Source organism: Truncatella angustata (genome assembly GCF_020726525.1).
Source record: "Truncatella angustata strain MPI-SDFR-AT-0073 chromosome Unknown BKA67scaffold_5, whole genome shotgun sequence".
Lineage (NCBI taxonomy): Eukaryota > Fungi > Ascomycota > Sordariomycetes > Amphisphaeriales > Sporocadaceae > Truncatella > Truncatella angustata.
The window spans coordinates 3,152,843-3,167,505 of record NW_025763385.1 but is presented as its reverse complement, the minus strand read 5'-3'; the positions used below and the strand labels follow the sequence as shown (position 1 = coordinate 3,167,505).

The following is a 14,663-nucleotide window of genomic DNA, read 5'->3' as shown; positions in this document are numbered from 1 at the left end:
CATGAAGCTTTCGACTGTTCTAGCAGAATTTTAGCAAGTGTTATTTTCTTATTTAGCATTACAAACTAAAACTCACCTCGGACAATGATGATCTGTTGCTTTCAATTCTAGACACCGAAACAACCTTGTCTCTACGATCCAGAGCTTTTGTAAGATATGTACGTGGCGTTTTCTGATGAGACTTTGTATGCATCTTTCTCCATTCGAGATTATCTGAAAACATACAGTGTACTTCATGTATTGTGCCACTTCCTGTCATTGTCTCTGCATATATATATATATAAGAATGGGGTGGTTGCATGAGACTATTGATGGACGAAGTCGCTCCCAGTTGATAATTCCCTCCTACAATGGTCTGAAAGCCGAAGTGACGCTCGGTACCCAGCCACCCAGATCCATATAGCCCTCCTCCAATTCATCACAGGGGGAAAACTTGAAAGGAAACTGACGTGCTTCCCTGCTTACCCCCCTCCCCTGTCAAGGCAATTTTCTTCCCAGATCCCAGATCGGGGGGCTGGGCGCTAAGTACCACAACCCATGATAGGTGGTACGAAATTCGATCGTAAAACCAGTGTCAAGATTGTACACCGTCTTGCGCTTAATCAAGCTCCCGGGGATGGATGGATTAGTCGCAATCTCGATGTTACATTGCTGACAACGCAAACTGCGTTCATAGGGCATCATTTCGCCTGTATAGGTCACATCCGATGATTACAATACTGCAATCTAGGTAGTATCGATACTGTGGATTTTGTGGTCAGATACGCAGTGGAGGCGTCGTGTCGAATTAAAATAGTTCGTAGCATTTTGTTTATGCAAAAGAGTGGGGTCACACATGATTGTTAGTCGAAGGGACATGCAGGCGCCATTACGCAGTTTTGAGGCAGATTTTGCCTTCCGTCATCATTTTGTATATCTCGGTAGTTTCGAGATTCTATCTCTTCGTGCCCTCAAAATACTTAAGTATTGACTCGCCTCGAACTCCAAAGCGGCACTTGATATTTTTCAGTTATCACAACACGTCTCCAAAAAATCCCAGTATGAGTCCCTCGTGGCCATTCGCTCGACGCTTGCATCAGCTGAGCCGTGTCTTGAGTCTAAATGACAAGGCTAGCTCAAACAGTGACAATCCGACGAAGCGGTCAACGAATGCTTCAGCTGTCCGCAGCCCTCGCCAGGACCTGTCGCCTGCGACTCAAGAGCCAAGAGCGCAATCTCCTCCCCCGGCATATATAACGGTCGTCACGGACACATCAGTGCCATCTCTAGGTGTATCTCCACGCCATGACTGTTATCAGACAGGCATTCATCCAGCCATCTCGCGTGCACAAGCTAGCACAAAAGAAGACGAATATGCCTTCTTGTCTACGTTTGACACTGTCTTTCTCATCGACGACTCAAGCAGTATGACTGGCAGGTCATGGCGCGAGACACAACAAGCTTTGACCGCAATCTTGCCCGTCATCTTCTCTCACGATAAAGATGGACTCGACTTTTACTTTATGAACCATAAAACCACGGACTCTGGCAACCCTAACGAGCCTTGGAAAGCGAATACAGGTTACCGAAACGTCAAACGTGCTGAAGGTTCCAGTTTTCGTGGCGAGCAAATGACTGTTGAAGAGATATTCGACAAGGTTCGTCCTTACGGGGCAACGCCGACAGGTCAGCGACTGCAACACATCCTTCGACAATATACGAAGACGTACGAGGCTATGGTAAACAACACCAAAGACGAAACATGCCTCAAACCCCTCAGTATCATCGTTATTACCGACGGCGTTCCTAGCGATGAGGTTGGCGGTGTCATTCAACAAGTTGCCACAAAACTTGACAAACTAGATGCTCCGTCCTACCAGATTGGTATTCAATTCTTTCAAGTCGGAAATGAGCCAGGGGCTGCAGAGGCCTTGCGAATACTGGACGATAAGCTAACCCAGGACAAGAACTGCGGGAATAGCAATCAAGGTAGAGGAGGCGAAGTTCCAATACGAGACATAGTCGACACCGCTACATTTGACGATGATAGTAGCAATCCATTTCTTACGGGCGAGCGTATCCTGAAGATTGTGCTTGGTTCTGTCGTCAGACGGTTAGATGATATTGACAGTAACCTACGGGGGACACCTAATCGGTCTGCTTTCTGACTGTTGGCGCGCGACATGCTCGTTACACACTTTATTTCAAGAGCTACTAAGAAGTCCACGTTACGGAATACCGATAGCGAATGCTTATACTGCGGTTGTTGTAATTAATAAATTATAGACCTGGAGGGAATTTGAAATTTCTAATTGTGGGATAGAAACGTGGCATACCATAATCTTATACCGGACCTTCCTCGTTACCACTTTGCTATTTATACTACAAACTGCTCTTGATGGACTTTCATAATTGATTAATTAATTGCTTGGTTAATTGTATTTAACGTGGGGAACGTCCCTTATTAGGGCAAACCACGACTCCCAGAGCCATACATCGCAGGTTGTGGTGCGAGCGACGATTATCCAGCAGGGATTTTTGTATCTTCATGATTTCCACGGCTGACTCAATACATTGCCCTCTGGAGTGATTGGCATATGGATCTGACCTGTCCATATTTTCTTCTAGAACAGACCATCGATGCAGAACTATTTTAGCTGCGTGATAAATAATCGCTATTGTATACTGCAGCTGGAGAACCTTCACAGGGTCACCTGTGATAGTTTTAGGAACCCGTTGATACACTGCATCCAGCTCTTGGTCAAAGTCTTGAATGTCTTTGGACGTGATATCGTCTCTACCGAAAATATCTAGTGTAATTTTGGCTGATACATTCCGGATAGCGCTTATCAGAATGAGCGGCAGGACTCGTGTAAGCTGATCAAGTCGTCGTTATCCTGCCGATATGCTCCATCTAAGGAAATCATCCGGTCGATACTCCACTTCTTATTGTTCCTCTATTCTGCGCTAGGCTGTAGCATCATGATTGGTTGGGTTAAATTCTGCGCTAGGACAGATGACTGGCCGTATACTAGCGTCGGGAATGCGGCGTTACGTCCTGGACCTAACGGGTCCATATCAATGACCTTCTCGGAAACAAGGGTCCGGTACGAATCACTTCCCAGAATGATATGATCACATCCTAGAAAGCCCCTTGGATGCCATTGCTTGTAAGGATTGCTTGTAAGGTCTCCTAGCTGGCCACCTCGAGGGACTTTTATTCAGACACTAGTATTTTGCTAGTGTTGGGAGTGCGGGATAAAGTGCTAGGCCTGGAAAGACTGCGGGTCTATGTTAATCAACTCAACAATATGCTAGTCTCAGCGCAAGGGTGCAGTGCATCCGTGACGCTTCCCCGAAATTACATGCTCTCATTACAATAGCCATGAAAGCAATTGCTAAGATCATTATTCGTATGCCTTATTAATGCCCCGGTTATTGGGACTGTCGGTTCAGCGGGACCAGTCTCTAGGGAAGATCAAGCACAGTTTTATCATGTATGCAACTACTTCTGGATGTGGTCCATTTTTAGCCTATTGATACATTTTATCAACAATGGTTTGGTACTACTGTACATCAGTAATATAGTTACACAGAATAACTTGGAATGATTTAGTTTATTTAAAAGCTGCACAATATTCCCAGAAATTACATCCTCTTATATCACCATATACATTGTCAGTGGCCTCGCCGATATCGAAAATTCGTACTACTACATTCAAGCCCACCATGAGTACCTTCTCAGATCTGTCTTCGAGCTCAGACCCAGAGAGTTTGAGTATGCTCATTCACTTACCGAAATAAAAACATGAGCCATGCTAATTGTCTCTAATATCAGATAGTTCACAATGCATTACGACCACATCCTCCGATACTAGCCTCGCTGACACAGAGAACGCGCTACTCGAGGATCCAGGGCTTGTCAAGGATGGCCGAGTGCCCGACGTCACATCAAGTTATGATTTGATACTTTCCGTGGAGTAGCAAAGCGTGTGAGTGGCATTCAGCCAATGATTGGGTGTGCCTGTGGATAGAAGCAATGGTGCATGGCTACATGGGGAGGGTCCTACGGGGTTAAGTTGGGCTTGCATTCTTATTCTGCTGCACTCCTTAGATAGCGCGGAATGCGTAATTACATGATTGGGAACAGAATCTAATGACATGTACAGCTTTATCGAAGATGCTGTATCAAATATTGTTGCTTCTTACACTCCACACAGGCGACGAAGGGGGCCGGCAGTCACCTAAATGTTTGTGAACACTCTTTCCAATAATTGTTTCATTCCCGCTTACTACAGAGCTCATCCGACCTAGATGAAGGTTAACCAGGCCGCCTGCGTCATCGTAACTAGACGGCTTCGCATACTTACCGATACTCTGCTCTTGTCACATTTGGAGGGCAGACTTTATGTGTCTTTCCGTAGCTCGAACACCAATACTGCACACGAAAACGGAAATGACCGCAACAGTATTGGACCTGTTCGATATGAACATAGAACAGTGGGAGAGGAGAGAAGCCATACCTGTATGTAATCACACATCTTAGCACAATATTTGTGGCCCGGTGGAAAGAATCTCTAAATTACTTCGGAAGAAGAGATGGCGCAAGAACAATATTTCTGAAACTCAGTAACTTGTGAAGTCCTTGAGGACGGGGAGGAGTAGGGCTGGCTCGATGGCTCCTGAAATATGCATCCATGATGACGAGGATAATGACGGCTGGAAACCACGCAATGCATAGAGTCGTGCTTGTCCCAAATTATCTAGCTGTGCATAGATAATTAGGGATCCAAGCGATGCTTCACAAGGCCAAGCGTCCATGTTGCTGTCGTGGGGGCACAAACTCCTCATCTCGTAGAGTTCATCCCCAGTGACATCTTTGGAGGCTTCAAGCGCAGCTTTAAGTGCCTCACGTGAAGACGCGAAGAGGAAAGCCTGAAGGAATAAATTGACAATATGAAGAATACAGCGGATACGGTGCCGTTTGGGATCCCAATTGACCTAGTACGAATTAGGCAGCGATAGAGAAAATAGAGCAGAGAATTGGCTCACGTTGTGGTCCCGTTTCAGCATAATTGATAGATGCTGCAGGCACGTGTCGTTAGATGTCGCGTTATCGCCGGTATGACAGCCGAGCTGATCCGTAATACCGTAGAGGACGAGTGTTGCCAGAATAAGTCGAGACTGATGTTCACCGGAATGACTATGTCGAACTTCTGGTAGGCTCAGAAGTGCTCTCTTGGGTTGATATTCCCTATCAACCCATCTAGCACAGACTGCTAATACACCGTGACGGTGTGGCGATGTCCAGAGATCCGATGAGATGTGGATTTTTGAAATGGCGCTATTGAGCTTAGCTTTTAATTGCGACTGATAGAGGCTAAAGTTTGCAGTGATGTGGCGCATTGCTTCATGCCATGATGTCATGATGAGGTCTTCGATCGCGGGGTTGCAAGCAAGCATAATGTCTTGCATCTCATCCCAAGTAACTGCCGAAAAGGGCAGCCGTCGGCGTGTAAGAAGAGCAACCATGCTTTCAGTGTAGCGCTGGGGGACTGCGACGACGACGTGAAGAAACGTATCAGAAAACTTTTCCTTCTTTCTGCTGTTCTTTGCGACGAACACGGGAAGACCGGACGAATTGATTGGCGTGGCTGGAGGATCAGCCGACGCGAGGTGCGGGAGCTAAAATGGCTTCCGACGTGGAGGCGGAAATCGTGGTGGGGGTGTCAGACTCTATCGCGACGTCGACCAAACGAGCGACGCGAGCGACGACAGCCACTGCGGCGGCAGCGAGAACGACAAGACGAAGTGCCCCTGGAACTACGACAAACGATGACCCGAATGGAACTCGTGAAGACGGCGACCGGGTCGCCGGGGGACTTGCCCCTCAGAAAATGCTGGACATGCTGGTACTCTCAGCGCGACAAGGGAAAGAGATGAAGGCGGTGGTCATGCATCTGTCCAAAATCATTGAAGAAAGCAGCGACCGGCACAGGCAGGAGCTTAGCGCAATGAAACATCTGGTGGAACAGCTAACGACCGAACTGAAAAGCGTGCGGGAGGAACTGGAAGAGATCAAGGCCGGCCAGGCACTAATCGCAAGCACGCAGAAGAGCCCGCAAGCATCGTATGCAGACGTCGCGCGTACGCCGCCGACAAGCCAACCCACGAACGTGCGTTCTCTAGGCACAGGGAACACGACTCCTTCCAACTTCACGGACACACTATATTGCACGATCGACACCACAAGAGTAAGCGCGGACAGTGCGAACACATGGAACGCCGGAACGACAAGAGCAGCGGTAGAGAAAGAGATCCGATCGATGGAAGGGCACAAGGAGTGGAGATGCCGAGCGGTGACGATGGACCCAAAAAGGCCACAGAGAATCAAGATTGTTTGCCGAGACGAAAGCGAACACGAACTCGTTAAGAAAGCGGCCGAGAAGATGGTGACCGGCGGAGCAAGAGTGCTAAGAGATGAGTTGTACCCGATTAAGGTCGACAGCGTTAACCGGACTGCCGTGCTAGACGAGAACGGAAACATCCGCCAAGGGGCGGCAGAAGCGTTTGGACAGGAGAACGAAGCAACGGTGGCCAAGATCGCTTGGCTGAGCAAGAAAGAAGTGCCCAAAGCGTACGGATCCATGGTCGTCTACCTGACCAAGGCTGCAGACGCCCGAAGGATACTGGGAGAAGGCTTCTTCCACGCCGGAGGGGAGTCGGGCTACACGAGTGTGTTCGAGCGTCGCGAAGGCCCTGCTCAGTGCTACAACTGCCAGCGGGTTGGACACAAGTCATTCCAGTGCAAGAACAACCGGGTCTGCGGACGATGCGCCCAAGAAGGCCACGCACATAAGGAGTGCACCGAAGTGGTGCTCAAATGTGTCCCATGTGGCGGTCCGCACGAGTCGTTCAGCCGAAACTGTCCGAAGCTCTATCCTGTCCACCATGACTAAAGAGCTTCGGGTGGTGCAACTGAATGTGGGCCGACAGTCGACGGTGCAAGAGAGTCTGATGAATGACACGAGTATGAGGGAAGTATCGGTCGTGGCCATACAAGAACCACAAGCGAGAATGAAGGAGGGCAAGTTGGTGACGGTGCCGCGGGCACACTACGGGTGGACAAAGGTGGTGCCAACGGAGAACCGGGAAGGGAGATGGGCGATTCGGAGTGCGTTGTGGGTGAAGAAGGAGTTGGAAGCGGAACAGGTATCGATCGCGTCGCCAGACATGACCGGGGTGTTGATCAAGGTAGGGGAGAGAAAGGTGCTGGTCATCTCGGTGTATATACCGCCGACCGACCAGGATGCGCTTCGCGAAGCGTGCGATCTACTGCGGGTGGTGATAGACGAGGCACGACGTAGGCGAGGAGATATTGTAGACGTCATGCTGGTTGGGGACTTTAACCAGCATGATCAGTTGTGGGGAGGAGAGGAGGTGACGTTGGCTAGGCAAGGAGAAGCAGACCCGATCATCGACCTAATGAGCGACTGCTCCTTACAGAGTCTTCTGCCGCGGGGGACGAAGACGTGGGAGAAGGGCACGTCAGCGACGACGATTGATTTGGTGTTGGCCAGCAACGACCTGGCAACGCAGGTAGCGCACTGCACCACCTCGGAGGCAGACCACGGATCTGACCACCGGGCGATCGAGACAACGATAGACATGGACATGTCAGACCTCCGACCGAGAGAGCGACTGCTCCTTCGCAATGCACCGTGGAAGGAAATCAACAAGCGGATCGCGCACACACTAGAGACGTTGCCCGCCGGAGAAACAGTGCAACAAAAGACAGACTACCTAATGTCAGCAGTATCGGAAGCAGTACATGCGCTCACACCCAAGGCCAAAACATCACCCCACGCAAAGCGGTGGTGGACGTCGGACCTGACACAAATGCGATCAGTGTACACGTACTGGAGGAACAGGGCAAGAGCAGAGAGAAGGGCAAGTTGTTTCTCGCAGGCGCTGGAGGATACAGCCAAGGCCGCGGCCAAGCAATACCACACGAGCATTCGAGAACAGAAGAGAAAACACTGGGATGAGTTTCTTGCCGACGAGTCTAACATCTGGAACGCGGCCAAGTATCTGAAGTCGCAGGGTGGAACAGCATTTGACAAGATTCCTCAGCTGACGAAGCAAGATGGGAGTCAGACCAGCAACACGAACGAGCAAGCAGAGGAACTGCTGCGCTGTTTCTTCCCACCACTGCCCGGAGATATTGCAGACGAGGGGACAACAACAAGGAGGGGCGGTTCAGTCAGCATGCCTGACATCACGTCAGACGAGATTGAACGACAGTTGTTTGCGGCCAAACCCCGGAAGGCACCTGGTGAAGATGGCCTTCCAGCGGTAGTGTGGCAGCAGACATGGCCGGTTCTCAGGGACAGGATTGTAGCGCTTTTCAGACAATCGCTAGCCGAAGGTGTGCTCCCGCAGCAGTGGCGACATGCTAAAATTGTACCGCTCAAGAAACCAGGCAAGGAGGACTACACTGTTGCCAAAGCATGGCGTCCGATCTCATTGTTGTCGACCCTGGGCAAAGTGCTGGAGTCGGTCGTCGCGGAGAGGCTCTCGTATGTCGTAGAGGAGTACGGTCTATTACCTTCGAACCACTTTGGCGCGAGGAAGCGCAGATCGGCAGAACAGGCGGTGCTCCTGCTGCAAGAGTATATCTACAAGGCATGGCGACGACGACAGGTAGTGAGCCTGATCAGTTTTGACGTCAAGGGAGCGTATAATGGAGTGTGCAAGGAGCGACTCATCCAGAGGATGGAAGCTCGGGGCATACCAACAAGCCTGTCAAAGTGGATCGGTGCCTTCTGCTCTGACCGCACGGCCACGATTGAGATTAATGGGCGTACATCCGAGACCCATAGTCTGCCACAAGCAGGACTACCCCAGGGCTCCCCACTCTCGCCGATCCTGTTCCTGTTCTTCAATGCAGACTTGGTGCAACATCCCATCAACAAAGTTGGCGGATCTGTTGCCTTCGTTGATGACTACACAGCGTGGGTAGCGGGACCGACGGCCCAAGCAAATGAGGTGGGCATACGAGCGATCATTGACAGGGCTCTCGACTGGGAACGTCGCAGCGGAGCCACGTTCGAGGCAGACAAGACGGCGATTATCCATTTCAGTCGGAAGGCAGCCAGAGTGAACAGTAATCCTTTTCTGATCAAGTGCGAAAGGGTGTATCCGCAGGACAAGGTCAAGATCTTGGGGGTCACGATGGACTCTCAGCTACGGTACAGACTGCACATCGCACGAGTGTCGAGCAAAGCGCTGGAAGCAGCTATTGAGCTGCGACGGCTGAAGGGACTGCCACCGGCAACCGCCCGACAGTTATTCACAGCCATGGTAGCTCCGATCTTGGACTACGCATCGAACGTCTGGAGGTATGCCTGTGGTGATCGACTGATGCACGTTGTCAATAGAGTGCAGAGAGTCGGGGCTCAAGCAATAGTGGGCGCGTTCAGCAAGGTAGCCACAGCTGTCGGCGAGGTGGAGGCTCATATCCTGCCAGCTCGAAGTCGTTTCGCCAAGCGGGCAATCAAGCTCTGGATCGACATCCACACACTGCCGAGCAGCAACCCACTTCGGACGGCAGGGTTTCGGATGTTCACGCGGTTCATCTCACCGATGCAGCAACTTGCAGCAGACATGAAGGACGTGCCGATAAGCAGGCTAGAGACGATCGATGCCTACGCAGTGGAACCGTGGACTGAGCGGGTCGAGGTAACCACCGAGGAGAACGACAGAGCCATGGAGCTAGCCAGCGGGCAACGAGCAGTCCGCATCGCCGCCAGCAGCTCAGCCAAGAATGGTCTGGTCGGGTTTGGAGTGGCTATACGGCTTCCAGATATCGGCTGGGCCAAGACCAAGTTCATGCTACACTCTGTGACCCTCGGGACGAGGGAAGAACAGAATCCCTACACGGCAGAATTGGCCGCAATAGTACGAGGGCTGCGCAAGGTGCCACAACACATCCGGCAATGCGTGCTCATAGTGTTCACGAGCAACAAAGGTGCCGCACTGAGTCTTGGTCGACCCTGGCACCAGTCAGGCCAGAAAGATATTGCCGACTTCTACGCGTGCGTAAGCCAGCTTCGTAAACGGAGAAACAAAGTTATCGTCGTCTGGATGCCACAAGAGCAGAAAGAGAGCTACGGGGACGAGAATGTTGGCAATGACACGAATAACGATAACAGGAATGGGAACACCGCCCTAGCACGCCTGGCCAAAGAAGCTGCTCGCAAAGCTACCCTCCCCGGTAGCTCAGTACGGACACCACCATACCGGGCCAAATCAACGACATTAAACAATGCCAGAAAGACACAAAGTAGAACGCCAGTATTACCAGACAACGTCGGTGCATTCTCCAGACGGATTGACACTGCTTTACCCGGACGACACACTCGACTACTGTACGATGCATTGTCATGGAAAGAAGCCAGCATTCTAGTCCAGCTGCGGACAGGAATGGCCAGGCTCAACTATTATCTAGCTCAGATAGGCGCAGTCTCCTCGCCAGAGTGCGCCTGTGGACACGCAAAAGAGACCGTCGAGCATTTCGTTATGCACTGCCCCAAGTGGACAGCCTATCGCAAAGAGTTACTTCAGTATACGCAAGACCGAAGAGGAAGCATCTCGTTCTTCCTGGGTGGGAAGACACACCGTGATGTCGATAAATGGACGCCAGATCTTGAGGCAGTTCGAGCCACAATTAGATTTGCAGTCGCCACAAGACGGTTACAGCTGACGGTGGGGGAGAGCAGTGATTCGGCATAGAAAGGACAAAATCATGTATAGTAGCAAAGGCATCTCAAACACATACTAACCCAGCATGTCGCGCTTCAGTCGCCGAGGATAGGACTCTGAACACTTGGAGGAATCAACTTCAAGCAGAAATGCTGCATACTAACCACTAACAGTATCAACAGGGATGTCACGACAGAGAAATGGATTGAGACAGAAATGGAACTGACCATGAGTATGGGCTCAAGTCGGAGTGATGACGGAAGCTTGGGTAGCGTTTTTGTACTATAGCGTTAGTTGCCCTCTAGGGGAATAGCCCGGGCGTAATAAACGTGTGTGTGTGTGTGTGTGTGTAGCGCTGGGTATTGAATACCTGACGAAGGGTTGAATCCGATGGGCTGACTGTATAATAATCACGAAGCCTAGCCTGCTTTAATGGAGGGCCAGTGTCTGATGACCGTTCGAGTATGGTATTATCTGAAGTGTTGATTCTTCGCATGGTATACCGCATTGTCTCGTTTCGGATTTGACCATGCCTGATCAGAAGAACAAAGAAGGCATTCATAAACCACAGGGCCTCTCGTTTTCCGTTTTCCCGATGGCCCTGTCTGACCCTTGTTTGGGTACGTTGCACGGAATATATAATCAAAATTCAGAATATCAGATGACGCTGATTCTGCATCATATGCAGGTTTAACACTCATCTGGGACTGCGAGACGCAATCTGACAGTCGCTGTGGTGAGGATGCCATACTTAGTACGATCATCTAGTAAACATTTGAGAATCGTTATAGATCACTGATCCACCATTAATCAAGCGGCCAAGATGAGTTTCTGGCCTCACCGCTCTTGACAGTAGGGAAATATGGGTCCTGCTGGCCAACCATCCAATCACAAACAGCAGGTTATACTGATATCTATCCTGATATCAGGATAAGAGAGCCTGACGTTATCGGATATATGATATATATCATATCGGATATAGCAGGATAGCAGAGATGATATCAGGATAGCGTATCAGGATAGGCAACTCTGGTCACAGCAAGTGCACGTGACAAAACGGCTGGACTCGGTGGCGTCAATACATCGTACAACAAATTTGCTTAATGCCAATAGATCGTGAGCTTACAACCCCTGTTGTGACGGTGAGCTCTAAAAATGCAGCCATCCTGGTCAAACATCTCCACATGGTGGCTTAGACCAAGTGTGTGCGTTGAATAGCAGCAGTGCGGTACAGGATAAGTGGGAGTGATGTGCTTAGAGTGAATACAACTTCATGCAATAGGTTCTTGAACAAGTACTATGGTTGTAGTTTTCTGACCAGAACATAAAGAAATTTTAGAGGTGCGTTAACTACTAAAGGAAATATGACAAGACGTCCATTCGCACCTTCAGTTTCCCATGTAACCACTCTACATTGATCTCGGTTCTCCCCCCTGAACTCTCCACTTCGGCAGTTGCGCACCAAGTAAACTCCAAATTGATTGAAATTTCTTTGCCCGATCAATGCGGTTGCTACGTATGTGCCTTGCTGCTCGATCCACTACCCAATACAAGTTTTCTTTGGAATCTTTGAAATCCAGATTTGCAACCGACTTATCGTTATTAATATCTGAGTCCGTAGATGGTGATTGCTGTAAGAGTAGAGTCGTTAAACACTCCTCCAATACGTCCTTGTCGCCACTGTACATCGTGTTAGTTAGATGCTATATACGTTATGGTTATCGTCTTACTCCCTAGTAAACCAGAGGTTTGGAAGTCGAGAGACCACATCGTGTATATAGGGTCTCATAGCGGTCTCATTCGTCTTCTTGTCCTGTAAGAGATCTACAACGCATGAGAAGGAGGTGATCCAATTCATCCTATCGATGGGCTGAATATCTTTGCAAGGTGTCAAGGCATCGCTACTCGCTCTCGCGGAATCCACTGGGACCGCCTTTTCTGGATCTGACTGCAGGATATGGATCACATCAGCGTTGAGTAACTCTTCGGGAACATTGAAGTAGAAATCCATCTTTTCACAGTAGAGCTTTCCCGTAAATTGGCCATCTGTGGGATCAATGGTGGCCCTTAGGCCCCATTTTTCCAGTTGTGATTTGTCAATATTGACCGTCATTTTAAAGAGAACTGTGTGTTGGTATTGACCTGCCGTCGATGCTGTTTTTACGGATGTCAGACGTCTTTATAGACTAAAGAAGGGGGCACAAAAAGGGGGCAGAGAAGGGGGCACAAGAATGGGCACAGAAGGGGACAGCAGCGCTAGACGTCAGCATCGTTGTGCGTAGCCTGTTACTCATTTCATGCTAAGTAGTGTCATTCGCACTAATAATCTCCACTTGAAATAGTCCCATATGAAGCATATCCAGGGCCAATGTTAGAAGATATGTGTCTTGTTTGGGAGGGGTAGTGACTGTGAGGGACTCTAAGATATTGTCAACACGACTAGCTATGCCAGCTTCCAGCAAGTACTGCAACCTCTGTGGTTCTTGCACCAGTCCTGCTCTCAATAAGAGCTACAGAAAGGAATCCCAGCCAGTGAGAGCCTTGATTTGACGAACTATTCTGTCCAAAGGCCCTATATTACTTTTTTACTCCTCCATCAACCACGTAACGTTAGAAATGCAGTTTATGCCTCGTGAAGTAGCTGGGTCCGTTGCCGTTGGGCTCAGCAGTCCATCAACCTGGTCCAGCCTCCATCTGCCACCGGAAGCATGAAGTGCGAGAGGTAGAATTTGTAGTATATCAATCATAGCGAGATTGCAGTCGGAGATATCCAGTATGTGAGCTTAATCTCGGTCAAGGATTCAGAACAGTCTCGTACAGGCTAAAGTTGTGTGGAAGACATCTAAAGTTACACTGCAGAACGGAAAGACAATCTCGGTGCTCACCCTAGTGATACATAGTAGCATCAGTGGAAGATCTAAACCGTTTTAAGGTACCGGATTCCTGCACCCTAATACGGCATAGTTCTGACCAAGCATCGCCTTTTTCCCCTTTGCATTCCTGCAACTTCAGTGCTAGTGACAGAAACATTTGTGTTGACAGGGGAGATATTGTAACGATGAACACGTTGCCACAATCAGCGCTGGCCAAAATCCAGTACCTGCGTTGCAACGTCGTCAGACCGGTAGTGTGCAGGCCACCTGAGTCTAGACTCTACTTCTTGAATGGCCTAAAATTACTTTTCTGCATTGTTCATTCGGCTTCGGACTTTGTAAGCCGGGTGGTTTACATCTGGCTTAGCTGCAAATAAAGCTCAGTAGCACCTGGCAAAACTTGGCCTACTGGCATGTGCACCGCCGCTTCCATTTTACCTTGGCGGGGATCAAAGAAGATGACGGAGCAAAACACGCCCATTGCCCTCCCAAAGTCACTAGCTTTGTGCTTGAGTTGTTCAGCAAGGCCCTGTAGCTCGCGATTCCTCACAGTCACTTGCTGAAGGCATGCCGGAGAGTGGTTTTCGACTTCACCCATTGGCTGGGATGCCCTAGCCGGCCACAGGGCTCCGGCAAGTTGTGGAGTAACCATCAAGGCTTTGAGCATACCGATCCCTTTCTCGATATCTTCCACTGCATGTTCTTTTGTCGTATGTAGTTTCGCCACAAGTGACTCCGCTAGTGAAGAGAGTTCTTTCTTGTGCTGCACTCTCTCCATCCGAGACTCTTGTAGCTGCGCTTGCAATTGCTGTTGGAGCTCGTCTTGCATGTTATGCACTACGCTTTCAATCAGCAAAAGCAAGGCTTGAGAGAGCTCGTCTTCCTGTTCGACTGCGGCTGTCTCGTCATTGGGAAGTGTTAGATCGTGCGACGGTGCTGGGCTGGAGAACAAAAGATCCCTCTTATGTAGATGGCGTTTACTCAATTGATTGCAGGAACTTTGAGTATTGATCTCAAAGGGGAGATTGGAAGACAAAAAGAAGAGAT

At 49.6% G+C, this 14,663-nt stretch overlaps 4 protein-coding genes across 4 annotated transcripts; 1 reads left to right on the top strand and 3 right to left on the bottom strand.

The window, feature by feature from the left end:
- Window positions 1–1,040: 1,040 nt before the first annotated feature.
- BKA67DRAFT_660094 (uncharacterized protein) lies at window positions 1,041–2,147 on the top strand (the record flags this gene model as incomplete). The annotated part of the gene is made up of 1 exon (XM_046107563.1): window positions 1,041–2,147. One exon carries the CDS (start codon window positions 1,041–1,043, stop codon window positions 2,145–2,147), a length of 1,107 nt encoding a protein of 368 aa, XP_045957758.1.
- An 8,952-nt stretch (window positions 2,148–11,099) lies between these two features.
- On the bottom strand, window positions 11,100–11,738 carry BKA67DRAFT_569864 (uncharacterized protein). The gene has a single exon (XM_046103127.1). The coding sequence runs from the start codon at window positions 11,505–11,507 to the stop codon at window positions 11,214–11,216; it is 294 nt and encodes a 97-aa protein (XP_045957757.1). The 5' UTR covers window positions 11,508–11,738; the 3' UTR covers window positions 11,100–11,213.
- A 414-nt stretch (window positions 11,739–12,152) lies between these two features.
- BKA67DRAFT_537153 (uncharacterized protein) lies at window positions 12,153–12,856 on the bottom strand (the record flags this gene model as incomplete). The annotated part of the gene is made up of 2 exons (XM_046100269.1): window positions 12,153–12,423; window positions 12,474–12,856. 2 exons carry the CDS (start codon window positions 12,854–12,856, stop codon window positions 12,153–12,155), a joined length of 654 nt encoding a protein of 217 aa, XP_045957756.1.
- A 1,112-nt stretch (window positions 12,857–13,968) lies between these two features.
- On the bottom strand, window positions 13,969–14,445 carry BKA67DRAFT_537152 (uncharacterized protein; the record flags this gene model as incomplete). The annotated part of the gene is made up of 1 exon (XM_046100268.1): window positions 13,969–14,445. One exon carries the CDS (start codon window positions 14,443–14,445, stop codon window positions 13,969–13,971), a length of 477 nt encoding a protein of 158 aa, XP_045957755.1.
- Between the last annotated feature and the right edge of the window lie 218 nt (window positions 14,446–14,663).